General features: G+C 44.5%; 1 protein-coding gene across 5 annotated transcripts in view; it reads right to left on the bottom strand.

The window, feature by feature from the left end:
- FHL1 (four and a half LIM domains 1) overlaps nucleotides 1–27,890 on the bottom strand; it is a 66,764-nt gene that overhangs the window by 18,974 nt on the left and 19,900 nt on the right. The window contains exon 1 of one of the 5 annotated variants that reach the window (XM_007666060.3): nucleotides 10,596–10,667. The exons of 3 other annotated variants lie outside the window; for them this stretch is intronic. Coding sequence is in view for 1 of the 2 variants with exons in the window: in XM_007666033.4 (XP_007664223.1) it covers nucleotides 10,391–10,412 (22 nt within the window). In the remaining variant the exon portion in view is untranslated. Of the gene's footprint in view, nucleotides 1–10,390; nucleotides 10,488–10,595; nucleotides 10,668–27,890 lie in introns of those variants that run through there. One more of the 5 variants, XM_007666033.4, reaches the window with a different exon arrangement.

Raw genomic sequence — 27,890 nt, 5'->3', positions numbered from 1 at the left:
CGTAATAAGCAGGCTTTCATATATATTTTGTATTTTTTCATCATTACTGTGTTTCAAAAAAATACGGGTTACCTAATGTTCAGTGCAAACTTACGTTTAGGTCAAAAATGATAAAAAAAAAAAAAGCCCAGACAGATGAAAGGAGAAATTTCAGAGGACAGAGCTGGTCTTCCTCTATCAAAAATCCTCTTTGCCAAGATAAGATTGACATCTCAATTTACAGATAACAAAACAACAATTCAAAACATTAATATTGCGAGGTTGGTATCGATTTCCAACTGCGTTTAAATTAATGAGCTTGTTGCTTTTTTTCCTTCTGTAAATCCCATTAAATGGGGATTTTGGCCTCGGGCATCACTATGTGCATTAATTTTGCAATCATATTAAATTGCAAACCATGAAAATTATGGGTGCCCAGTATCTTTCTGAAGCAAAAAAAAAAAAACCCAAAAACCAATGAACCTCGGCACAGTCTTCTTAACTGGGAGGGAAATTTCCCAGAATGAGAATTTGCCAACCCAATGAGTCAACATCTAAAAATATGTCTGAAATATTTTCTAGTATATTAGAAATACTAAGGTAATATTTTCTGTTTTCTAAGAGCTTCACAATTCTTGCTGTTCAGTGTGTAGTGCCCTCACTCCTGGTTTGCAAAAGAGCTGATAGAGTTTGCAACTGAAGCAGGATGGGAAGATACCGGAGTTCCCTACAGCCACCAGCCCAGAGTCCCCAGCTAACAACATGACCTTGACATCAAGCCTGGTTATGAGAGGAAAGATAAAACTTTTGCTTCCGCTCTAAGAATGATAAAATAACCCAGAGAGAGAAAATAGATTTTCTCTTTGGGGGATCACAGTCACTTTTCTGGAACACACGCAACATCTTTTAATCCTCTAGGCAAAATAATGACTTTAATTTCCTTAACTCACTGAAGCGAGATATCTTCTCATTTGCCAAAACTTCCAGAGATGTTAACCATGACCTATTGTACTTGTCTGGAAAACAGCATCTTGCCAATCACATAAATAGGTGCTTCCCCTTACCACTTTCTCTAGGGACATGGTGTGAACTGCATTATTGTTTTTTCCAGCAGTTATTCAGCTGTTTACAGTATAGTATGCAATTCTGCCAGAGTGCAGTGATGATGATGATGATGATGGTGGTAATGGCTCCTATACCACAGTTAAACAGCTCTCTGTGCTTCAAAGCATGTATTAGTAATACTAAAGGCAGTCTGCCCATCTTAAGGGGAAGTATATGCTAGGTGGATAGCTGAGCTTGGAATGAACTAGAATCAGTGTTCCCTAAGTGTCCCTTCGGTGAACTTTTCTTTGGGCTGCTTTTCAATGCTAAAAATATTACAGAAGTTTCTGTTTTAAAAGGCTAACCTTCACAAGAAGTATGACCAGAATTCATAGGGTGAAAAGATAAAAAGCAGTAACCAGACCTCGGCCCTGAGATGTCAAGAAAAGCTTAAGAAAAAGTAATGGGCATTTCTTCTATGGTGGGTACCGGAGGCTGGGGTACGGAGGTGGGGTGGGGGGCGGGAAAGGGGCAGCTTGAAGTCTACAACACAGTGAGTCAACACCTAAAAATATGTCTGAAATATTTTCTAGTATATTAGAAATACTAAGATAATATTTTCTGTTTTCTAAGAGCTTCGCAATTCTTGCTGTTCAATGTGTAGTGCCTGCACCGTCCTGCACCACTACTTAACTTTCCAAATCAACTTTTCCAGTAGAGAAACTGACATATACCAGCACCGTTTCTAGAATACTGATAGAAAATTCTCCAAGGAGAATGAGGAAATGGGGAGCCAATCTAATCAGGAGATTAGCACCAGGGCATTCCAAAAGAAATAGAGTCAGCCTTCAACTAGCTATGCCTTTGAAAACGGTAGTCTGGTTTTCCTTTCATTGACTATTTTGAAAAAAAAGAGAATACATTGTCCTTCACTTAGCAACTGGCACCCTCTTCCATACAATTATTGAACTATCTCCAGTAAAGGGAAATATCATCAGTAGCTCAATGAAAAGCTTTACCTTGCAACAGAACCATAGGATCGTAATGGATATACAATGTCTCAATAACATCTTCCTCTCTATCTTTCCTTCTTTCCAGGTTCCAACAACAGTGGCCTGTTACATTAATGGTGCCAAGACTGCAAACCACAAACTTACCAAAAATATTGAGATTATGAATAGTTTAACTGGGTCTTGAAAGATTCATAGAAGGCAGATCTTGAAAGTTGCAGATCTACCCCCTTCATCCCTCCACACCTCAAATACTAGTCACTTCCCTTCAACTCTTCCTGACTGCCTTCTTCAACTGATCACTTTCCACTGATTTCTTCCCCACTGCTTTCAAACATGCTCATGTTTCCCGATCCTAAAAAAACCTTCCCTTGACCCCACAGCTCCCTCCAGTTTTGCCCCATCTTCCTTCTTTCATTCCTCTCCAAACTCCTTGAGTGATTGTCTACACCCACTGCCTCCACTTCCTTTCCTCTAAGTCTCTCCTTGCCCCCCTCCAATCTCATTCCACTCCCTTCACTCCATGGAAACCGCTCTCTCTAAGGTCACAAATGATCTCTCTCTCTTGCCAAATCCACCAGCCTCCACTCCATCATAATCCTCCTCAAACTCTCACCTCTCTCTGTCAGTGTCCATCATCCCCTCCTCGACACATAATCTAACCTTGGCTTCACTGACCCTGTCCTCTCCTCGTTCTCCTCCTATCTCCCTGACCGCTTCTTTTCAGTCTCTTTCACGGGTTCCTCCTCTGCTTCCCACTCTCTGTGGGAATCCCTCCCATGGCTTCAGCTTCCATCTCTACATGGATGATTCCCAAATCTACCTCTCCAGCCCTGAATTCTTTCCTTCTCTGTAGGCTTGTACTGCCTCCTATCTTCAGACGTCCTGTCGACACATCAAAACTTAACATGTCTAAAATGGAACTCCTTACCTTCCCATCCTGACACTGCCCTCCCTCTGACTTCCCCATCACTGTAAGACAACACTACCATCCTTCCTGTCTCACAACCTCATATGTAAACTTGGCATTACCCTTGACTCATCTCTCTCATCCAACTTAATCTTCAACCAAATCTGTTGGTGCTACCTGCACAACATTACCAGGAACTCACCCCTTCCTCTCCATCCAAACTCCTATGCTGATCCAAGCATTTATCATATCCCACCTTGGCTATTGCATCGGCCTCCTCGCTGACCTCCCTGTCTCCTGTCTTTTCCCATTCTAGTCCATATTGCACTCTGCTGCCCAGATCATTTTTCTAAAAAAAATTCAGTCCATGTTTCCCCACTCCTCAAGAACCTCCAGTGGTTGCCCATCCACCTTTGCATCAAATGGAAACTTTGAGACACTAAATCATCTTGCCCCCTCCTATCTAACCTTGCTGATTTCATCCTACTCAATACATTCACTTCGCTCCTCTAACACCAACCTACTCACTGTAGTTCCATCTCATCTATCTTGCTGCCGAACCCTTGCACGCATCCTCCCTCTGGCCTGCAACTCCCACCTCCTTCATTTGCAAAAGACCACCACTCTCCTCACCTTCAAATCAACCAACCAGTCAACTGTATTTATTCAGTGCTTACTATGTGCTGACCACTGTACTAAGTGCTTGGGACAGAACAGTGTAATAGAGTTGGTAGACATGTTCCCTGCCCACAGTGAACTTACAGGCTAGAGGGGAGGCAGACATTAACATGAATAAATCACAAATATGTACATAAGTGCTTAGGGAAGCCTTATTATTATTTTGCGCAGCTGTGTGACTGTGGGCAAGTCACTTCACTTCTCTGTGCTTCAGTTACCTCACCTGTCAAATGGGGATGAAGACTGTGAGCCTCACGTGGGACAACCTGATTACCCTGTATCTACCCCAGCTCATAGAACAATGCTCTGCACATAGTAAGTGCTTAACAAATACCAACATTATTAAAATTAGATCTCCCAGAGGCCTTCTTTGAATCATTCCTCATTTCCCCTATTCCCTCTCCCTTCTGCGTCGTCCTTTCACTTGAATTTGTAACCTTTAAGCACTTTATATTTACCCCACCATAAGCCCCACAGGACTTTATGTACAAATCTGTATTTTATTTTAATGTCCGTTTCCCCACCAGGCTGAAAGTGCCTTTTGGGCAGAGAACATGTTGTACTGCACTCTCCCAAGCACTTAGTCCAAGTGCTCTGCACAGTAAGTGCTCAATAGATACCATTTATTGACTGCCTGATCTTACAGCCTGTTTCCTTCTAGTCTCCAAATGTACTGATTTGCCTTGCTTTGAACGTGAGTACCCTTCAAATGGGTAAACTTCATTTTCCGAAAATAATGATACTAGACCCCAGCATATTTTTAGCAGCTTTAGACAGCATTGAATTATTGTTGCTCTTGATTCTCTCTAGTGTCACATCAGTTCCTCCTAATCAGAAATCCTATTAATTCCCCTCATTAGAAAAAGAAAAAAATGATTCTCGACATAGGTCAAATCTGGACTGGATGTGTTCATGTTTGAGCACATAATTTAGTACTTTTATTATTACCAGATCCATAAATAAGAATATTTATGATCTTGAAATCTGAAAGCAGATATAATACATGGGTTAAACACAAGTGTGTGACATGAAGCAGTCCAAATTAGTAACTTCTATTTAATTATTTTCCTCAATTTCCTGACATGGAGTACTGCTGTAGAGAAGCAGCAGGACCTGGTTGAAAGAGTCAGAGGAATCCCCCCCCCCCCTTTTTATTTTTACGGTATTGGTTAAGCACTTACTATGTACCAGGCAGTGCATTAAGTCCCGGGGGAATATATAAGCTAATCGGGCTGGACACAGTCCCTGTCCCACATAGGGCTCACAGTTTTAATCCCTCACATTACAGATGAGGTAAACGAGACTCAGGGAAGTGACTTGACCAAGGTACACACGAGCAGGCAAGTTGTGGAGCCGGCATTAGAACCCAGGTCCTTCTGACTGTCGGGCCCGCGCTCCATCCACTAGGCCACACTGTAAGGATGCGGATGCCCCGGGAGCCCTCCTGTTGCTACCCCACTGTAGTAGCCACCCAGATTTACAAACTCACTGATGTTTTCATGGGCTTCTCGGACAAGACCAATTCTGGCTCACATTATCAACTGCCAGTGGATTTACCGGACCAGTGGGTCACCCTAATGTACAATCTGATGGCCACAATAGCATTTCCGTGACTTCAACGTGAGGCCTTTCTGTTCCTCTGATCTACAACAAAAACTAAAAAGATCAAGTCTCCCTTCTGAAGGCTGGCAAAGTGGTCAGATACTCATAGCCTGGATCCTATTTACTCCATTAGATCCAGTAGAGAACCTCACGGGGCCAAATCTAGTCCACTCTAATTCCACCATGGTTCATTCATTCAATAGTATTTATTGAGCGCTTACTATGTGCAGAGCACTGTACTAAGCGCTTGGGATGAACAAGTCGGCAACAGATAGAGACAGTCCCTGCCGTTTGACGGGCTTACAGTCTAATCGGGGGAGACGGACAGACGAGAACAATGGCAATAAACAGCGTCGAGGCGAAGAACATCTCGTAAAAACAATGGCAACTAAATAGAATCAAGGCGATGTACAATTCATTAACAAAATAAATAGGGTAACGAAAATATATACAGTTGAGCGGACGAGTACAGTGCTGTGGGGATGGGAAGGGAGAGGTGGAGGAGCAGAGGGAAAAGGGGAAAATGAGACTTTAGCTGCGGAGAGGTAAAGGGGGGATGGCAGAGGGAGTAGAGGGGGAAGAGGAGCTCAGTCTGGGAAGGCCTCTTGGAGGAGGTGATTTTTAAGTAGGGTTTTGAAGAGGGAAAGAGAATCAGTTTGGCGGAGGTGAGGAGGGAGGGCGTTCCAGGACCGCGGGAGGACGTGACCCAGGGGTCGACGGCGGGATAGGCGAGACCGAGGGACGGTGAGGAGGTGGGCGGCAGAGGAGCGGAGCGTGCGGGGTGGGCGGTAGAAAGAGAGAAGGGAGGAGAGGTAGGAAGGGGCAAGGTGATGGAGAGCCTCGAAGCCTAGAGTGAGGAGTTTTTGTTTGGAGCGGAGGTTGATAGGCAACTACTGGAGTTGTTTAAGAAGGGGAGTGACATGCCCAGATCATTTCTGCAGGAAGATGAGCCGGGCAGCGGAGTGAAGAATAGACCGGAGCGGGGCGAGAGAGGAGGAAGGGAGGTCAGAGAGAAGGCTGACACAGTAGTCTAGCCGGGATATAACGAGAGCCCGTAATAGTAAGGTAGCCGTTTGGGTGGAGAGGAAAGGGCGGATCTTGGCGATATTGTAGAGGTGAAACTGGCAGGTCTTGGTAACGGATAGGATGTGTGGGGTGAACGAGAGGGACGAGTCAAGGATGACACCGAGATTGCGGGCCTGAGAGACGGGAAGGATGGTCGTGCCATCGACGGTGATAGAGAAGTCTGGGAGAGGACCGGGTTTGGGAGGGAAGATGAGGAGCTCAGTCTTGCTCATGTTGAGTTTTAGGTGGCGGGCCGAAATCCAGGTGGAGACGTCCCGGAGGCAGGAGGAGATGCGAGCCCGAAGGGAGGGGGAGAGGACAGGGGCGGAGATGTAGATCTGTGTGTCATCTGCGTAGAGATGGTAGTCAAAGCCGTGAGATCGGATGAGTTCACCGAGGGAGTGAGTGTAAATGGAGAACAGAAGAGGGCCAAGAACTGACCCTTGAGGAACTCCAACAGTTAAAGGATGGGAGGGGGAGGAGGCTCCAGCGAAGGAGACCGAGAATGATCGGCCAGAGAGGTAAGAGGAGAACCAGGAGAGGACAGTTATTTCCCAAAACTAAAAGAAAGTAGACATTTATTTCTGATCCTTAATTTAAAAAAGTTCCCACTAAGAGACAAATGTTTATTACTTTACGTAGGAAGAAAAATTGATCTTTTGTGTAAAACCTTGTGAACTGAGGGTTTGCTACAATCCGTGATGCACTTCAAGCTGTTTGTAGGCAGGGATCTAGCGTACCCTCCCAAATGCTTAGCACATTGCCCTGAACAATAATATAAATACCAAGATTTAGTGAACCTTCCTCACATTTTCCCCAGAGTCCTGAAGCTTCATTCTAGGGACTCCAGCTGTAAAGAGGAAGGGGAGATAGAGACATGAGGTGGGGATGGGAGGGGGCGGGGCTCTGTGGTTTGAAGCCAATAATTTGGTTCCCATAACTTTTATGGCTGGGCCCGTAGCCATAACTAGTCAACCCCTGCGCCCCCGCCTTGGAGAAAGATGGGGGCCAGAAATGGGATCCAGACACCAGCTCTGCTCTCTGTACTCAGCTGATAGCCCCTGCGCCCTGGCCTAGGAACCCAGTACGGCAGGGAAGCAGTGTGGCCTAGTGGATAGAACATGGGCCGGGGAGTCAGAAGGAACTGGGTTCTAATCCCGCCTCTGCCACTCATCCGCTGTGTGACCTGGGGCAACCCACTTCTTTTCCCTGTGCCTCAGTTCCCTCATCTGTAAAGTGGGGATTAAGACTGTGAACTTATGTGGGACGGGGACTATCCCAGCATTTAGAACAGTGCATGGCACACAGCAAGCACTTAATAGATATCAGATATATTAAAAAATTCTGTCCCATTAAGTTTTTGCACCTGGCAGGCTTGCCCTGGAGGCCAGGATGTGCTCCAGGACCAGAGATCTGCCTCTCCCGGAGCCTAGCCAGAAGGTGTAGGAGCAGTGTGGCTCACTGGAAAGAGCACAGGCTTGGGAGTCAGAGGTAGTGGGTTCTAATTCCAGTTCCACCACTTGTCAACTGTGTGACTTGAGGCAAGTCACTTAACTTCTCTGGGCCTCAGTTACCTCATCTGTAAAATGGGAATTAAGACTGTGAGTCCCGAGTGGGACAACCTGATTATCTTGTATCTACCCCAGCTCTTAGAACAGTGCTTGATATATAGTAAGTGCTTAACAAATACCATCCGTATTATTATCATCATCATCAGGCAGCCAAATAGGTAGGCTGGGTATAAGGCGGACAACCAGAATGGCTGTTGCAGCCAGGGGACAGGCCTGCTGCCCCTGGCTCCACCTGAGGCCAGGAACAGGCTCCTTGCCTCATCCTTCCCTTCCACTTCCTCTGGTGGCCCCAGGCCCCTGTCTGTCTGTATCTATTTCCTAGACCTTCTCCCAGAACCCCACCCTCTGGGAGCCTCATCTGGACCTCAAAATTGAGGAATAGAGGCCAGCCCTGCCTCATCCTTCAAAGTTCTCCAGTTCGTGCTTGAGGCAACCCAGCCCGAATGGGTGCTAACCCATCTTGGTTTTTCTCTCTCTCTGACTTTTCAGAATATAAGTAGTTCCCTAATTTACTCTAACATTTACACGACTCTGGAGCCGGATCTGCAAAGGGCAAGGCTAATAGCAGGGTTGGAGAAATGTCATGGACTACACCTGTGTCTTATCGGCATAAGCAAGAGATTGAAAAAAACCACCAGGAACTCCACCGTGCCTTTATCGATACTAGTGGTCTCTGACTTGTCGGAGTAACTTGTTGATACTGGTCTTTTTTTGTCACAGCCAACAAGGGAGGGAAGGGCCTGTCAATAGTGGGTATTTTTGCCTGCCTCCTCACTGGCTTGGAAATCTGCCCCTTTGACTGTTGGTAGTAGCTCTGCTCTCTTCTCTCTCTCTGCCTGCCACCCTCCAGTGCCCTCCTCAACAGGGAGGACAGTCAAGTATGGGACTAGAATAAACCCAGGGCTCCCCCCCCACCCCCGCACAGAGTCTGACCCCAGGGCAGATGGGGAAGCAGGACTAACACTTCAAAATTCTGAAAGCACTGATTTCCTCTGCATTTCCAATGTTAGGTAAAGTGCTTCCTTTCAGAAACACTGAAACCAAAATCGTTTTTTGCTAAATAAAAATCGTCTTCAATCCACAGACTAACCCCAGGCAGGCAAGGTCTGAGATGGCATCTACCTCAACTAGATATAGAAGCGCGGGTAACACCTGAGCATTTTCAGAGTCCAGGGTTCTTCTGCTACATGCCAGCTATTGAAATGTCAAAATTTCATCATGCTACACTTAAAAACACCTGTGGACACACACACACACGGAATGGACCAGGAACGTTCCCTTCTTCCCAAAGAGTGTAACAGCTCTGAGATACACATGTGGCATCGGGCTTGTAAAGTGGATTCCTGGAGACAAACCGAAAGGCTTTCCAAAAGCTGGCTTCTCTGAATGTATTTCAGAGTGACTCATAAAAGAAAAGACAGCAGGGTGCACATTTCAAACATCTAATGTAAATTTCTGCCCTCCTGAAAAAAGTCATTGAATACTAAATCTTTTCATCATCTAAAACTTGGAAAACAAACACCGTGAAAAAGATTTACCCTCAATCTTCTTAGCCAAACGTCCCTGCTCTTCTCCTTCCACTCTTGCTTTCCCATGCACAGACTGAAGAGCTAAGAAGCACTATTGGAATATTTCACTCCTTTTCCACCCAGACACAGTGATGCCTCAAGTGGCTGGTCATTCCCTCAGCCTCAATCTGTAAGGTGAAAGGCAACGGAGAGCCTTCAGAGCAGATTAAACCAAACCAGGTCTGCTCTTAAAATTCCAATTCCCTCTGCTCTCAGTCAGTCGATTTTTTTATACACTCTGTGCCTGGTAGCTTCTAGATTTCCAGCTTTGAAAAAAAAGGCAGAAAAAGGTCATCGAGGGATCGGTCCACCAAGTGCTTAGCTGAAAGTGTATGCAGGTTGGACGGGTGGATAGTTTTGCCTTTGGACCGTAAACCCCTGTGGGACAGAGACTTGTGTTCTATCTGACTATGCTGTATTTATTCCAGTGCTTAACACAGTGCTAGGCACTTAAATACCACAGTTATAATTATTATCTTTGAGAAGATACACCCTATCTTCACCAAAAGAGTTACGCCCATTTCATCGAGAAAAACTCTGTTCAAAAGGAGAAGATACAAGAAGTCAGTAGAGTTTTTTCCTTGAGAACACAGTAGTTTCCCGCACAATTTAGCCCTTTCCTGTCTCCCTCAGATTGCTGGAACTCTCAAAAGATGGCAAAACAGTATGTAGGCTTAACAGAAAAAAAAATTCTCCACAGATTTTCCAAACTTCTTAAGAAGTTCGACCTCTTCCCATTGGACTGACTTTAAAAGCACACCCTGGCAAAGTATTTTTTGGGGGAAAAAATCCATCAGGTGACTTCTAAGTAATGACCTCCTGTCTTAGAACAAGTACTTAGAGGCAAACGCAGGATAGACAGTTAAAATTAATCTACAGTAATTTTAAACTATGTACATTTCATAAAATTGCCCTAAAAACATCACCCAGTGTGGATATTCTTTGAAAAATCTAGATTTTTACCTGAGTGTCTCTCGGAAGCCATGATCAAGAGAACAAATTCAAAAGCAGCACCCAGGCAACTGTTCCCAGTACCACAGCTGATAAGAATATGGCCCGTTTGATAACATACATTTAAGGGGAGGCTATTAATACAAAAATAACTAAGAACAGATGTCCCCACCCCTCCCCAGGGATCACAACCTTAATCCCATCAGAAAATTCTTACCATTTTAGGTGATCCATGGGAGAAGAATAGGATCCAGTAAAAATACCTAACACTACATATAAATGCCTGCTCAACTACTCAGCATCCAAATTAGCTCCAAAGCCAGCGAGGCTACATAGAAAGTCATCACTCTGCTGGAGTACAAGTTGGCCTCTGCTCCCAGATACTTTATTACTGACCCAACCTTGTTAATCTACGTTACAGACTTGAAGCACTCTATTCTAGGTCCTATAAATAGTGCTATTTCTGCCCTGTTTGGGAAGAAGATAATATCGTTTGATAGACTGGTGTTTAAGGGACAATTAAATTGGATTAAGCACCAGGATGGACAAGATTAAAAGCATTACTGATGCTTAACCCAGGATCCCCCTCCCCTGGGAACAGGAGAAAAAGCTCCAGGGGAACTACAGACAGAGCTGTACAGGGGTGCAGAACATCTTCCCGGATTAGTGGAGGGTGGAAATGGAAACAGGGCTCCCAAACAAAGCAAAACCAATTGCTTTGAGAGTGGTGTTGATGGTCATGAAGATATCTGGGCCGAGTAGGCATAAGGCTCAAATTGGTCGGCCGTGATGAGAGGCCTATTTGCCTGCTGGATTATAAACCCAAAGGCAGGGATCTATCTCATCCTTCAATCCCACTGCATATTCCTAATCACTGAAAAATGCACTCTGCATACATCAGGCACTGGGTAAATGCTGTTACTGAGTATCCTCAGAGGCCTAAACTATCTGACGGATGCTTCGTGCTAGACTGAAATTTGGCATTTTCCACGGCCAGGTTGAAGGCCTTAGAAAAGGGATGGCTGGAATGGATAAAAGTCCTTAAATGACTCAAAAAAAGGAGTCAATGATTTATTTTTGGAGGTTGGAATGCCACTGGCCCATTGGTCATGCCATCATCACAACCTTTAGGTGAACATGTACATAAGGAAATGAAAGAGATTGGATGGTGTTGGTGATTCTTCTTCTATGCTGATGGGCCTGAGAGGGGTAGAAGAGAGCAGAATGCGGGGTAGGGGAGGCAGGGTGATGGGCCCTGGGGGCTCAGGTGAATGAAGGCAGGAGAGTAAGCACTCAATAAATACTACCGCTTGATTGATCGACCCAGAGTAACATGATTACTCTGCAGACCAGCCTCTGGGGTCATTTAGCGTGGCTGTGCAGTTTTACAGGTGGAGCCCCACTGTAGCCTTCCGGCTGGACTCCGTGAGCCCCGACTAGGGTCATGGTCCTCTGACCTGGCCCCCCCGAGCGGCAGGTTCCGGGTCAGACCCCCCAGCAGGGCCCACTCTGCCACCATCAAGCTAGAGCCAGCTTCAGCGGGTCTTTCCGGAGCTGGCTGGAGTTTGCTGTGGGGTGGGGACATCCACCTCACCTGTGCTCCACGATGAGCATCTCCACACAGATGGCTCTGGCCTAGCTCGGGTACCCATCGAAAGTCGGGCGGGTGAGGCTGGGGCTGTCCAAGGGGAGTGGCGGCCCACAGCCTCCTCTGGCCCCAGGACCACTTCCCTTGGTTTGCTGAAAATGCCCCCAACTCTAAATACCGAAATTCTACATCAACACTTTCTTATCCAATTATGAGCCATTTAAAGAGCATAAACACGAACAAAAACATCCCCAAACCGTTCCTATAACTCCCTCCCTCTGTTTACAGCTGAACCAAATATTTACGTTTCCTCCATTTTGCACTGTACTCTATCTGGGGGCGGGATTCTCAGACGGCAGCCGACAAGGCCCCTTTCAGGACCACAAGGCCCCACAGCCACCTCCTTAGTCTTCAGTCAAGATGCTGGTTTGCTTTACAGTCTATGACCAATGCGGCCCAGATGACTAGACAGAAAGTAACTAGGCTCTCGGAGCGGGAGAGACAACTTTGGCTCTTGATGCAACAAGGAGGCATCCCCAGAGGATCAGGTAGTGCCTGATCTGTTAGATGGAGAAAAGGTAGGTGAACAAAGGCAGAAAGCAGGTGGGTGCAGAATGTAACCAAGGGACAGGAGAGAAGTCGGGGAGGTGGCTAAGATCGTGAGGCCCAAGACCCTCACATTCGGGAATGAGACTTAAAATTCTATACTGGCACGATCTGAATCAATCGATGGTACTTATTGAGTGCTTACACATGCACAGAGCACTCTACTAAGCATTCAAGGCATTTAACCCCCAGGAAGGAGCCCCCAGTGCTCTGAAACACTGCATTTCTAGGGCTCCTGACTGTGCCAAATCAAGTCACTCCCCCAAACTCACATCCCTTGACCCACACTCCTAGACATTTACCCTGATCTCTGGAGCTCCTGCCCGGTGAAAGTTAAGCAACTTGGCCTAGTGGAAAGAGCACAGGACTGGGTCTCAGAGAACCTGGGTTCTAAGCCTGGCTCCTCTACTTGCCTGAGATGAGACCCTGAGCAAATCATTTAAGTTCTCTTTGCCTCAGTTTCCTCACCTGAAAAAGGGGCAATAAATAACTGTTCTGTAAACCCCATGTGGCACAAGGATTGTGTCAGATCTGATTATCCTGTATCTACCTCAGTGTTTAGTACAGAGCTTGGTACATTGTAAGCACTTAACACAGACTTAACGCCTCTCAGGATTGCACCTGGAAAGTTTCCAGTACCCTACCAGTCTCAACTATGGGAGAATCAAGCAGATCATATATACCATTCCTAGCTTGGCCAGTGGCTAGCGACTGGAAAGCAATCTGCTACAAGTCAAAACTCACTCCCATGCAGCAATGGCATGGGAGAAAGTCGAGGGCGGAGACTTGAGTTTATTGCACGGAAGGAAGCAATGGTAAACCACTTCAGTATTTTTACCAAGAAAACTCTATGGATACACTACCAGAACGATTGCAGATGGAGGTGGGGGTGTTCTGGGAGAGATGTGTTCATGGCGTTGCTATGGGACAGAGACGACTTGACGGCAAAAGACAACACATTTTAAGTGCTGAATAAATACCATAATTATCATCATCACTACTTTGAAGAGTCCATTAGGAGCAAGAGATACATCCTCCGGTCTCAAGAAGTTCACAGTCCCATGAGGGAAGCAGGCAGGCAAAAGTTATTTACAAAAGTTTGAATGGAAAGTGGATCATTCAAGAGTCAAGTTATTCACCCAAGCCAAACCCAATTTTGTTCAGTTTTTCACACTTTCAATTACCTGAGCTAACTTCAGTGTCAATTAGTTTCACCTGAGCCCATTCGCACAAGCGTTCTGACACCAAGATGAGTTGTTCGGGCCATTTCTGATACTAAAAACAAAGGTTCCTCTTGGACTACCAATCCCACAGCAACAGGAGGCTAGGCACCCTGGATGAAGCTGGGATGGGAGTACACAAAGAGTCGACCAGAGTCAATTCGGTGACCGACTCCTTGACCTGCAATCATCCTTCCTTTTGGGTTGGCTTTACATGAAGGAAGTCACAGAGGAACATTGGCTTAGGCACTAGGCCATTACTTCCTGGGGCAACAGCAAGAAAGGAATAAAGGAGGCTTTTTGAGAATTTATAATGGCTTCCACTTCAGTATTTCTGCAGGAATGAGGGAAATAAAAATAATTTACTGCCTTTTTTTTAACCAGTTCTACCTTGTCAGGGATTTTGTGTTCAGCCAAACACAAGCACAAGACTAAGGCATAGAGTCATGCACTATGATACTGGGTGATTCAGCTTTGTGTTTTCCCGACTATTTTCTCGTTCTACATTCCCAGCCAGAAAAGGACTGGGGCAACTTTGGCCATCTCGAATTTCTTTCTGACTGCCAACCTACAGGACAAGAGCACGACTTCTGCATAATGAGCATGCAGTAGGAGACAGAGTGTGCTGAGCTCTCAAAAGCAAACAGCTCTAAAGCACAGAGGAGTGAAGGCAGTGAGTCCCCCAGGCACAGGATGTAGGATCCTCAGCCATCACCAAACCTAGGGCTCTAGGCCAGGCTGGAGAGGTCAACAACCTCACCTCAGAGTCTTACATTGTAAAATATCTCCGCACGGTTGGCAATAGATTTAAATGTTTTTTCTCCTGACTAGAGAAGCAGTGTGGCCTAGTAGAAAGAGCCCAGGCCTGGGTGTCAGAAGACCTGGGTTCTAATCCCAGCTCTGCCATTGGCCCATTATGGGATCTTGAGCAATTTCCTTATCTGTCTGTGCCTCAGTTGCCTCACCTGTAAAACAGGGATTCAACATCCATCCTCCATTCCCCTTAGACTGTGAGGTTCATGTAGGGCAAGGACTGTATCTGATGTCCACTAGACTGTAAGCACCTTGTGGCACGGAACTTGTCTACCAACTCTGTGGTACTGTATCCTCCCAAACGCTTAGTACAGTGCTTTGTACTTTGTACTTTGTAAATGGTAAATAATAAATACCATTGACACACTCAACACGCCTATAGTATAGTAAGCACTTAAATGCCCCACAATTACTAGTTATCCTCTTTCATTCTCCCTATAAGAATAGCACTAATGCTTAGTAGACATTGGGTTCTATTTTTTTTTTGCAAAAGCGGCTAGAGACTAAAAAAAAAATTTGTGCATGTGTGAGCTAAGCTAATTTTTAATAATATGAATATTGGTGAGGTACAGATCATTAGCTATTCAGTATCATGGGTGCTTTTAGCAGTAAAAAAAAGGAATAAATCCTACTCCCTCCTCCTTGGACTGAGGACCCCATATGGGACAGGGATTGTGTCCAACCTGAATACCTTGTATCTATCCCATTGCTTACACCAGTGCCTGGCACATAATAAACACAATATAATAATAATAATAATTTATTCCACTTTATTGGTACAAGAGTGGACAGTTACAAGTCTAGCACTTAGGCACGGATTCACTTTGATCAAGTCAATGGGAATATTGAACTGACTGAACTCCTTTCAAGAGAACCATAGACTGTACTCAGTCTGGGTACATCCAAATTCTTACTAAGCTCTACTGGCCTTGTTGTTCATGTGTACTAACTGACAAGGTAAAAAAAAAACTCAGTCAAGTGGATGGCATTCAGCTCTTGGACCACATGCTCAGCACACCCAAAGCAGAAAAGACACTCCTACATGGACCCGAATAACTCCAAGATCCCTGTCTGTTAGAAGTGAACATTACATACAATAATAATAAGAATCTGTAGCAATAATATAAAAGCACATAACTTTTCTCCATTTTAAATATGAGGAAACAGAGGGACAGAGAAGCTACATGGCTCCCCTAAGGCCCCACAGCAGGGAAGTGGCAAAGTCAATAGTAGAACTCAGGTCTCCCATTTCCCAGGCCCAGGCTCATTCCACTAAGCCAAGCAACCTCTCTCTCCTCCACCATTTCTAAATGAATTCTTTCAAAATGGAGTCCTCCGGAGTCAGTCACTCAATCACATTTATTGAGCACTTACTTGGTCCAGACACTGTTCTAAGCATTTGGGAGTGTACAGTGTAACAGAGTTGGTAGACATGTTCCCTGCCCACGATGAGCTTATAATCTAGAGTGGGAAACAGGCATTAATATAAACAAATTAAATTACAGATAAATAAGTACTGTAAGGAGTCTACGGCAAAAAGAAGGAATTGAAGTGGGACAAAGCAGAAGAGGAAAAAGAATAGAAACTGGAAAGAGAAAACACAAAAAGAAATGCAAAATACACATACACTAAAGAAAGTGAAAACTTGAGGAGAGGAAAAATCCATCCATTCAATTCTGTCCTAACATGTTTTCACAATACACTCTGGCTACCGCGCTTGACTGGGCTGGGAAATTTGGGCCTGTTCACCCACCAACTGTGGGCACAGGGCACTGTTGCAGGGTGGGGAACAACAGCATGGGCACATGGGCTCTACCTCAGAAGCGGCAAGTACCATAGCTTGAGATTCCTTATCACCGCAAGACCTTATCTCCCTCGTGTCCCCGTCCGGCTCTATGCGAGAACAGAGAATACCTGTTTCTCAAGTGCTCAAATTCTCCTCAGATCTGCTCTCACCATTCCAAGGAGATATTTCTATTTTATTTCTGTACTACCATATTGGCTTCCGGAGCCCTTTCAACCATGCAGGCTCCTGGCAATCACAAACAACACCTGTTGTTGACATTGCAAACCTTTGATTGATATTTGAGGAATAAACATTCCCAGGCCGACTTCCATACTTACTAAAGTTGACTTTTCCAAAACCAATGGCAGGAGAGCACCCCTCTTTACTGAGAACACAGCAGCAGAATAAATTCTTGTGCATGCCTGCTATGTGCTTGGCAAGGTGCAAGACAGCAAACCAAACATATAGTCCTACAAGGACCAAACACACAAAATGTATGGTTCAGTCCTCCGGGACCTTTGCATTTTCAAGAGAGAAGATCTATTACAAACTTCTGGTCCTGCTGTAAGAAGGTCTTTTTTTAAGGTCCATTTCTTTGGTGGGGAGACAGCATGTGCTAGTGGAAAGAGCATAGGACTGAACCAGATTTGTTTCAACAATATTCACAGAGGAGAAGGATGTTACACAAGTACTTAAGTTTTCTCGGGACTTCTAATCACCTGGATCTTACTACCTAACTGATCAAATGATATAATGATCCAATCACTGGTAGCCAAAGTCCTGAGGGCAGCTACCTCAGGACACTGCACTTTGACCACAATTGCCCAAATGGTGAGTGGATGAATGGATTAAAGGCAGCAATTTCAACATGGCCCCATAAGCAGGCAGACACTGTGAATTCAGCAGTTGCAGCGGCTGAAGTCCAAAGCTGCGGAACTTCTTGGTAAGGCCAGCAGAGCCCAAAAAAACCTCATTTATTTGGGCTCCATCATGTGGACAGGGGAAGGAGCAGCTGGGTTCTAATCCCAGCCTGCTGTGAGATTTTGGGCAAGTCAAAACTGCTCCATGCCTTAGTTTACCCATCTGTAAAATGAAGATTCAAGTGCCTGTTTTCCCTCCAGCTTGGATAGTGAGCTCCATCTGGGACAGGGATTGTGTCCAACTTGATTATCTTGAATCTACCCCAGCACTTACTACAGTGCTTGGCAAACAGTAAGCCCTTCACCACCAACATTTTTATTCTTATTACTGTAATAATCAGGATAAGCAGGGCCACAGTGTTGGCTACACCTAGTTGGGCTGCCTCCCCAAAGGTGCCTGTACTTCCATATCTCTACTCTAACAGTCTCCAAGGCAAGGACTGGCTCTACTGCTCAGCGCCATGTGGCTCCTGGCCCGCTAGAGTGACCTACTGGGAATACTCAAGGCCGGCTCCAAATGCCCCCAACTCGTGTTCAATTCCAAGTTTCTCCCATCTGCCCTAATCTGGCACATTAGCACTAGGAGGAGAAGTTTTAGCAGCATTTACTGAACCCCCATTTGGAGCCATGCGCTGTACTGGGTGCCTGGGTAGGTCAGAAGTGACACATTTCCTGCCCAAAAACACTTACGCTCTAACAGGGGAGACAAACATAAAAACAGTTACCACTAGAGCAGAGGCGGTACTAGCAGGTAAGGGGAGTTTGCAGACAGTGTAGCACAACCCACAAACACCACTGCTGCTGGGGTCACAGTGGCTGACCTGGGATTTCTGAGCTCATTTTAACTAGGCCCTCCAGAAGAGAGGCCAAGATCAAAGAGGAGCTCAGTATCACGGTCTGTTTTGCTGTAGTTGATGAGGATGCCTAGATAACACCGGGGGGTGGGGGAAAGGGAGTGTGTGAGAGTGTGTGAGTGTGTATTTGTGTGTCCATCCAGAACTTATGAACTTATTTATACCCAGTTTAGCACTCATGTACACTTATCCACGTTATTCATTTATTTACGCATTTTTTTAACCTATGTTAAATGTTTCAGTATTTGTGTCCCCCAGTTACAGTGTAAGCTCCTTGTGGGCAGAGACTGTGTCAATTTATTATTCTGTACTTCCCAGCTCTTCCCAAGCACCTAGTACACCACATCAAGTGAGCATTCAATAAATGCTTCTATACTACTATTCCTACCACCGCCTTTCTTTCTCACTCGCCCTTCTGTCCTGGTTCTCTTTTTCTGCTTTCCTTGTGCCTGTCCTCCCCACACCACACTTCCTGTCACACTTTAGGCTCCAAAAGGTAGGACCACCTCTGCTTGAAGAGCCACTTCTCGGGGTGAAATGGGAAGCTGGGTGTCTGTGCAGTGATCCGCCTTCTCCAAGTTCAAGCTGCCAAAAGATTTGATTTTTAAAAGCTGCGTGTGTTGATCGATTCAAACGGGTGCACTCGCAGCAATAGCTTATAATGGAGCAATGTGAGCAGGCTGCAGAGAGCAAGGACACTCCACGCTGTTCTCCTGGCAACATCTCACCAATGCATGCCACCATTTCAGTGCACAGCTCTGAGTCATGGGTCTGACCTTAAAACTACCAGCTGGAAAAATACCGTATTCTTACTTTATATAATCCTGTCAATCTCAGCCCCTAATTTGGTAGTCATCTTGCAAGCTGTTTTGAAGTTCATAACAATGTAAGAGCACCTCAATTCCACAGATTGACTAGGTGCCCTTATAAAAGCAGGCCAGTGACAGGAAGTGTGAGTTAGTGAAGTCTGCGGGGGGAGGAGTCTGGATTCTACTTTTATCTCTCCCATTATTCTCTGACCAGTGATACTCTCCACCTCAGTTGTCCCAATGGTAAAATTTGAAGAGGAAAACCCAGCCCCACCCACTCTCAACTCCCAAGGTTGTTTCAGGGATTAAGTGAACTCTTTTTTTACTTTTTTTTTTTTTTAAACCGCAAAATACCCCGAGATTCCATGAGCCGCCAAACCCATTCCAAACATCTCTACGAGACATGCGGGCTTTATATGGCCTCTGGCCTTTCACTGTAAAGCATCACTGTATTCTTGTTTGGAGGCCAGTCATCCTCAATCTTTCTGTTCTCCACAGGCTAGAAGATGAGGGTTTAATTTGCACTTCCAATTAATTAACTTTTGTGAAACAAAATTTCTTTGAGTTTCTTTTAAAGACCCAATTTTGGCACAATAAGTCGATCTGACTTCCACAGTAGCTCAATATTTGTCTTGGCCCTGAGTGCTAGAACCACCTTTGGGGCTATCAAGGCCCTTTTGGATGCTGTTAGTAATGAAATGTCACAATCCTTCATTCCTAACCAATCAATGGTAATTATAACGAACGCTTACTATGGGCTGAGCACTTTCACTAGCCAAGAGGAAAGCAGCTGGGGAAGCCCTAGTTGGTAAGTGGAATTAAAATGAGGTACGATTAAAACTTTTCACCTGTACAACTGGTTCCTCCATCACTCTGAGAAAAGGATATGGAAAAAATACAATCTAGGAGCTTGATTTCTTTTCTGTTTCTGCCATTGAAAATACAGGATGATATTTAGTAACCACTTGAAGAAGTAAATCAATCTCTTTGTAACCTGGCCAGAGAGTGGGTTTATTTTCAGGCTGTTGTGGTGGTAGCTTAGTGAATCCAACACAACAAGATCAAATATCAATTCCCTCTGGAGCTGAAACATTCCAAATGCCGTAATTAGTCATTCATGAAGATTAATATCCAACCGCAAAATCATTCTGACATGTTAATTTTCACTTCCACATCATCTTTCTACCAACATTTTCAAGTTCTTTACACACACAAATAAACCTTCATGGGGCCACTTTCAGTCCGTGGAAAATTTGGTTTGGTAAACTGAGGCACTAGGAAGACTGAGTGACATGCTTCAGGAAACAGAATAGTAGAACTAAGAATAGATCCCAGAGAACTACCCTGTCACCTGTTTTAGTCACAACCCTATAAATCTTCACTCCTGCAGTCAGCCATGTTTCTACATCTTTTATACACTGTAACTTATGATAGTACATTCAGGATGTTAACCTAATGAAAAGGTATATCTAAATTCTTCTGTGAATTTTTTTTTACCTTTCTGATTAAGCATCTCTGGGTGTGATGTAATCCACAGGCTCTCTGCCTGAGGAGAATCATTATATCCAAAATAATCTTCCTCAACTAAACTATATAAGAGAAATTAATCTTCACTATTTAATTTGAGTTCAGTTGTTTTATTTTTTTTTAAATCTTCCCTCTCACAGTCATCCCCTTCCAACATGATCCAGCCTCCAATATTACTGACTAGAAAACTAACATAAATCAGGTTAAATTACTTGCTCAGCACCCGAAGCACATCAGCTTGAATACAGGCAGTCTTTGGACACATTTAGTTCCTGAAAATTACATCTTAAGTCAAGATGTAAGTTAGAAACCAATTCTTTTAGAGGATTAATTTTATAAAAAGGAGTATTATCTGAACCAAGGTCGATATCCTTCCTTTAACAAAATTAACCAACATTTGCTACCGAATTACAGGGGTCATAGCTATTTTAATGCATTTACATTATCAGTGTCTCTCTCACAAGCACTTAGTAGGGTGCTCTGCATAAAATAAACCCTCAATAAATGCCACTGTATGACTGATGGAATTAGAGAGGTATCTTGATGGGGAATTAAATGGATGTGCTGAGCCTAACTAGAGACTCGGTCTAATGATAAGATTATGATATGAGTGTAATGATTTATTATTCATTCAATCGTATTTATTAAGCGCTTACTGTGTGCAAAGAACTATACTAAGCACCTGGGAGAGTATACAATATAACATACACATTCCTGCACAGTCCAGAGAATTTACTAGAGATTTAATAGAATTTCAATTTCCACCAGCAGAAAGTGTAAGGTCTAAGAAGAAATAAAGTGATTTTGGGGTGACCGTTTTCCCCTCTCATTAACTGAGGAAATGTGAGCAGCTCTCGTCTGGCCCTGAGTCGATCCCAAACGGATCTGTCCGCCAGGAGCACAGCAGCTGGGCCTGTGGGGAAGTGGCAGGATTAATCCCTAAAGGGGGCTGGGGTAACATACTTGGAATGTCTTTAAAGAGATTCCTCTCAAACTCCCGCAACTGTGCTGGCAGAACCCTGGCCCTGGGGCTAAGATCTGGGGGCTGAGAGTGAGGGAGTGGTTTCAGGAATCTGCAAGATTGGAAGTTGCTTAGACACCCATCTCCATAATGAAGTGCCGAACACTTCATGTCTTATATCTTCTTTCTTCTGCCCGGTCCTCTAATGCTGTTATTAGAGCATTTACTTGATTCTAGAGCATAATTTGTTCCTAATTCCTTGACCTGAGGAAATGGGAATTGGGGCTTGACAGGACAAACAGATCTGGCCAATAGCAGGTACATAGGGGGTTCCTCCTCATCTCCCTGCCTTGTCCATCTGAGTCTAAGGGGCCAGCAATATGTTTCATTAATATGTCGGGTGCATAATTGGCATAAGAGAACTCAGGGTGACCCTGCTCCTTTGTAAGCAAAAGAAGCACTTCTGAGAGCTCCAAAAAGAGAAAAACAGTGGTTGCTCTGACCTTTCCAGAGAACCTGAAAGTTTGGCTTCAAAATTGAGCCTCAGAAAAACAGCCCGTTGTTTCTTCCATCTGCAGGACAGAAAGCAAGGCTGGTTGTGACTAGATTGATCAAGTTTTCCCCCAGGTGAGTCCAGGAGAACAAATTTGAATAAATTAGCCTGTCACCTTACAAGAATTGGCACTTTGACTTTCAGACAGTTCTCTCCTGTTGCACTGTAGTTCAGGTACTCAGGGCTCTGAAGCAGAATAGCCTAATAGAAAGAACCTGGGTTCTAGTCCCAGGTCTGCCACCTGCCTGCTCTGGAATCTTGTTTAAATCACAATTTCTCTGTAAAAGGGGGATTTAATGTCTAATTCTCCCTCCTACTTAGACTATAAGCCCCATGTGGGGCAGGGACTGTGCCTAACATGAGTAACTCTTATCTACCCCAGTGTTTAGAACAGTGCCTTACACATCATCACTATTATTATCATCATCATCAGTGGCCTGGAGGCCCAAGACCAACTTTCCCAGGGTGTTTCTTGACACTGGGGACAGAGGTGAAGAGAACCAAACAGTCCCCAGAAACATCAGGAGCCCATCTGAAAGTTTTCACGCATCATCTGGGAGGATATAATGCTGAAATCCTTGTGAGTCATGGTACAACTTTTCCCTTCGGAAGGCACTCCCTGCACTAAATGACAGTTGAACAGTTAGGCTATTAATCCAAGAAAGGTCCTGTAAACCAAGAACACATTTCCTTGTGATGGCTGGAAAGCCCAGTACAATCTGGTGTTTCAGGTTTACAATGGAAGGCACTCACGTTTTTCCTAAAGTCCTAAATTACACCAACATACCAGATAAAATAACACAGAAACAGGAATTTCTCCTCAACCTCTCTAGACTGTAAACTCGCTGTGGGCTGGGAACGTGTCTGCCAACTCTGTTGTACTGTACTCTCCCAAGTACAGTATTCTGCACAATAACTGCTCAATAAATACCACTGATGATGATAGTCATATGGCTTACTTACTGTCAGAGGTTTTAGACCCAAGGCAACTAGCCCCAACTCCTCTGCAGCATGTCACTTGCTTTTCTTTACCAAATAGGGAATCTTGGGGAAAGGCAAGGGGAGAAGGTCACTTGACCTCTCCAATTTCCAGGGAAGAGTCCCATTATTCTCCCTTCTGCCGCCTAGGTGAGCCCACTGGTCCTATCCTGAATTAATATTTCATTTCCTGCTCTTAACACACAAGCATCCAGCCACAGGGTGTCCCCCAGGCAATGCTCAAGGGAACTCAAACTGAGGGAACTCAAAGGAACTCAAACTGAGGAAACTCAAACTGGTCAGTGATGGCTATTTTCTCTCTGGAGAACACTGGCCAGCCTATCTGCATTCCCACCAAGTGCTCCCAAGCTGCTTTGATCCATTCCATTTCTCTCAGCCTCACCCCAGCAGTCCCAAGAGGCCCTGCCAAGTTCCAATCACCCCAGCATCCTCTTCCTACAAGTGTTTATTCTGAGGGGAAAAATACACTGCCAATAATAGCTCGAAGCCAACTATTAGATTGCAGCCATTCCCACCTCTTGGCCATGTTGTCCCTGGCTCAGCACCCACCATCATTACAGGCCAGAATGTCAAGAATGTTGCAAAAACCATTGTTCTCTCCCAAACATCGGCTCAGAAATTCTACATCCAAGACCCATCAATAAATGATATTGATTGACTTTCCCATAAGATTGTAAGGCTCGCAAAGGTAGGTAGGAGGTGAGTCAAACTCCTGTTGGTCTTCCAGATCCCTAAGACTCTTCTCTGTCTTTGGCTAGTGCTCAAAAAATCCTGATGATGGTGAAGATAATGATGATAAACTACTCTGTAGCAAAGTGGCTGCAGTAACTCCCTACAATGTCTAGCAATGGGGCCAGGAATTTTATCTGTAAGGATATAATAATAATTGTGGCATTTGTTAAACGCTTACTATGTGTCAGTCACTGTACTAAGGGCTGGGGTGGATACAAGCAAATTGGGTTGGGCACAGTCCCAGTCCTATGTGGGGCTCACAGTGTCAATCCCATTTTACAGATGAGGTAACTGAGGCAAGGAGAAGTGAAGTGACTTGCCCAAGGCCACACAGCAGGCAAGTGGCAGAGTCAGGATTAGAACCCATGACCTTCTGACTCCCAGGCTCATGCTCTATCCATTACGCCAGGTTACCTCCCAATAAGTCCCCAAAGACAAATCCTGGGACCTGACAGGATGAATCCCTGCACCCCTAAAACAGCTCAGACTGGTGACAACCCAAAATCACTCCAAGAGAAGGTGATTCCACTTAGCCAACACAGTAGCTCATTTTAGCAATTTCTGCAAGACTCTTATTAATACTCTAAGAAATGCCAAATTATTATTACTATTAGAACAGCATTTTCAAACTAGGGAGATGCTAACAAATGCTCATTCGTGGTGATGACATTGACAGCCAAAGTGCTAAATCGGGTTGAGTGTTTGTTGTAGCTCAAAACTGTAACTTTTTAATTGCTGAGGAAGGTTTGGCCTCTGCTACACTGGTGGCCTTAAAAAACTTTCCACTGATTGGGCTAGGGATTTTAATAAATTAGGCACAGCTCGTGACTAAATAAGATTTCAAACGTAGAAACTGATGAGCATCCAAAATTCATCTCTTTCTGAATCCCTTTCACAAGTGAGCATTTGCTGTTGGCTCAGCAAATCTTCGTGCCATGGCAACAAAAGTGCTCATGACGCAGAGAAACATAATGCAATCTTCACTCACACAAAGCTTTTGTGATGTTGAAAGATTCTTGGATGAAAAAAGTAAGTACAGTTCTACATGAAATTACTTATAGATAGATAACGTTTTGCATCAGGGTTAGGAAGGGAGGGAGGGAAGAAGAGAGAGGAAGCACAGAGAAAGTATCCCCTCCTTTGCCAGGGTTCTTTTGTAACTGATTATTAACTGACTCTTGTTTGGTACCAGGAAAATTCACATATGTGAGCTGTTCCTGGAAAAGATCAAAGCAGTTGTGAACTGATAATTCACTGAGAGATCTTTTAACCCAGCATATTGGTTTTAAATTAAACAGCATGAAATCTTGGCATAGCTTAATTTTAAGTAGCTATAATTTCCTAAACACAGGAAAGAAAATAAATTTTAAAATGTAGTTGAACTAGGCTAACCAAGGCCCAATATCCTGATTGTGGCAATCTTATCTACCCATCTAGTCACTCCCCAAGCAAAGGTGTTCACAAGCATCTCATCACCAAGTAAGGAACATGTAAGAAGTGAGAAGTATTGTCACCTAGTGGATAGAGCACAGGCTTGGGAGTCAGAAGGATCTGGGTTCTAATCCTAGCTCTAGCTCTGCTACTTGTCTGCTGTGAGACCTTGGGAAAATCACTTAACTTTTCTGTGCTTCAGTTACCTCATCTGTAATAGAGGATCAAGACTGTGAACTCCACATGGAACATGGATTGTGTCCAACTTGATTAGCCTGTATCTATCCCAGCGTTTAGTACAGTGTCTGGCACATAGCAAGTGCTCAATAAGTGCCATAAATAGTTAAAACAATCCATTTTAAAAAGGAGCATTTTCCCTAGGAATCCTGAACCAATCAAGTGGAAGAAATCTCTGACTTCTAAAGTTGGAATTTGAAAATCTGGATGAATTAAACTACAGAATCTGGAATGGCTCATGGAGGCAATTCCAACTGCCCTTAAAAACTGGACTGAATTCAATAAAAATTATTTCCTGAAGTTCTCACTAAATTTATAGCAGTGCAAATACATACCCCATATGGATTATGTGTTCCTACCATGCTTTGAGAATAAATAAGTTGAAAAATTAGTGGCAGACCAAGTCAGACATAGAGAGCTTTAATATGTGGGGCTTTCAATAATGCCAATTCAGAAAATGGTGTATCTAGATGGGTATTCTAAAAATGCAAAAGTCAAGTACCAATGTAAGATAATCTTCCACCTCCCAAAGCACAGGTAGAAGAATCAAGGAAGAAAATTTGGGAAGTGAATGTGCAAAAGCAAAAGAATGGTGCTAACAAAAAGCCATTGCTTTCTGTGAACCAAGGAGGGGAAGACCAGTAAATCTGGCAAAACCACCACAGAGCTCATCTAGCTCTCTCCTGCTACTCCAGGACTGTTTTGCAATCTCCTCGTCTAAATGCAATGGACCTCAAGCCCGATGAACCAAACTTCTGCAGACCAGAAAGCCGTGGGAAAGCTCATCCACTCAGGATGAACCCAAAGAACCAAACCTCTTCAGAACATAAAGCCTTGGGAAAGCTCATCCAATCAGTCTACAGGAAAAAGATTCTGGTGAAGCCCTTCTCTCCTTGGTCCCCCTGAAACCAACTCACATGGAGCTACCCAGTGCAGTGACAGACACATGAAAAAGCTTTAGTGCTCAAGCCAGAAGAAAGCAAATTTTAAGAAAGGAAATACAGAAAGGAAAAGCACTAAAAGGAGAATGTTTACTTCCAAAAGGGAACAAACATCTCCTCCATGAAGCCTTCCCTGACTAAGCCCTCCTCTCTTCTCCCACTCCCTTCTGTCACCCTGACTTGCTCCCTTCATTCATCCTCCCTCCCAACCCCACAGCACATATGATTCTAGCTGTTATTTATTTGTTTATATTAATGTCTCTCTCCCCCCTCACCATCGATGAATTGATGTCTTATCTACAAGAATGAAAATCCCCGGAACCAACAATAGGAAGAATGAGAAGGCTTATAAGTGAAAATGTATTTTTAATTTAAAGTGCCATCCATCTCACAGCTAAGCATCACTCATAAAAGCAAAACAGTTAAATTATTCAGTAACAACCTGGCAATTCCACTAAAGACAACACAATTTTTGAGAAACTAACTAGAAGACGCTGTAAAAATCAGAGACACTGAGAGGCAGCCCTGGTATGATTCTCTTCTAGTAGGGAAGAGACTACTACTAGTAGTCTTCTGCTTTCAACTTTTTTGGTAGAAAGCATGGGGCTAGGAGGCAGGATAGCTGGGTTCTAATCACATGTCTGCTTTGCTGTGTGACCTTGGACAAATCGTTTAGCCACTCTGTCCCGAGATTCCACAGCTATCAAATGAGGACAGGACTTCTTTTCCCTACTTCTTAGAGTCACCTCCAACTGGGTGAAACATCCGATAACTGCAGCCTACCGTGGTGGCTGAGGACCTCCCTGCCAGTCCCAGCACACTGTGTGCCAGCCACGCTGCCTCTTCAGTAGCCGACACCGGCTCCCCTCCTCATCAGGGGAGACTCTATCCTGTCCTGTCTCTCACAGCCCCGGTGGAAAACGGAACAGTCCCGCAGGGAAGCCTCCACAAAACCGCGAGAAGGCTAATGGCTGCAGTAGCCACTGTTGTGGCTTTGGGTTTGCCAAAGACTCTGAATCACAGAGAGCCTGAAATTCTGCTCCTCCAGCCCTGGCACCCTACTGACTTTTATTTTTAGTTTTTGTATTGAGCATTTGCCTTCGTCTTTTATGCCGTTTTAATGTTTTGCTTCATTGCTCTCTCTCCCACCTTAATTCACAGATTGTGAGTCCCTTCGAGGGACAGGGTCAGTGCCTAATTCCTATCTTCCCAGCACTTAGTACAGTGCTCTGCACCCAGTATGCACTTAATAAATACTATTAGTACTACTAGACTGTGAGTTCCTTGTGGTAACCAATCTGATTATCCTGTATTTACACAGTGGGTGGCACAATGGGAAAGCAGCGTGGCTTAGTGGAAAGAGCACGGGCTAGGGAGTCAGAGGATGTGATACTAATCCTGGTTCCGCCACTTTGCTGTGTGACCTTGGGAAAGCTGCTTAACTTCTCTGTGCCTCAGTTACCTCATCTGTATAATGGAGATTTAAATTGTGAGCCACAAGTGGAACAACCTGATTACCTCATATCTACTCCAGC

Source organism: Ornithorhynchus anatinus, chromosome 6, assembly GCF_004115215.2.
Source record: "Ornithorhynchus anatinus isolate Pmale09 chromosome 6, mOrnAna1.pri.v4, whole genome shotgun sequence".
Classification (NCBI taxonomy): domain Eukaryota; kingdom Metazoa; phylum Chordata; class Mammalia; order Monotremata; family Ornithorhynchidae; genus Ornithorhynchus; species Ornithorhynchus anatinus.
The sequence above is the reverse complement of the archived record's forward strand: the minus strand, read 5'-3'. Positions and strand labels throughout refer to the sequence as shown.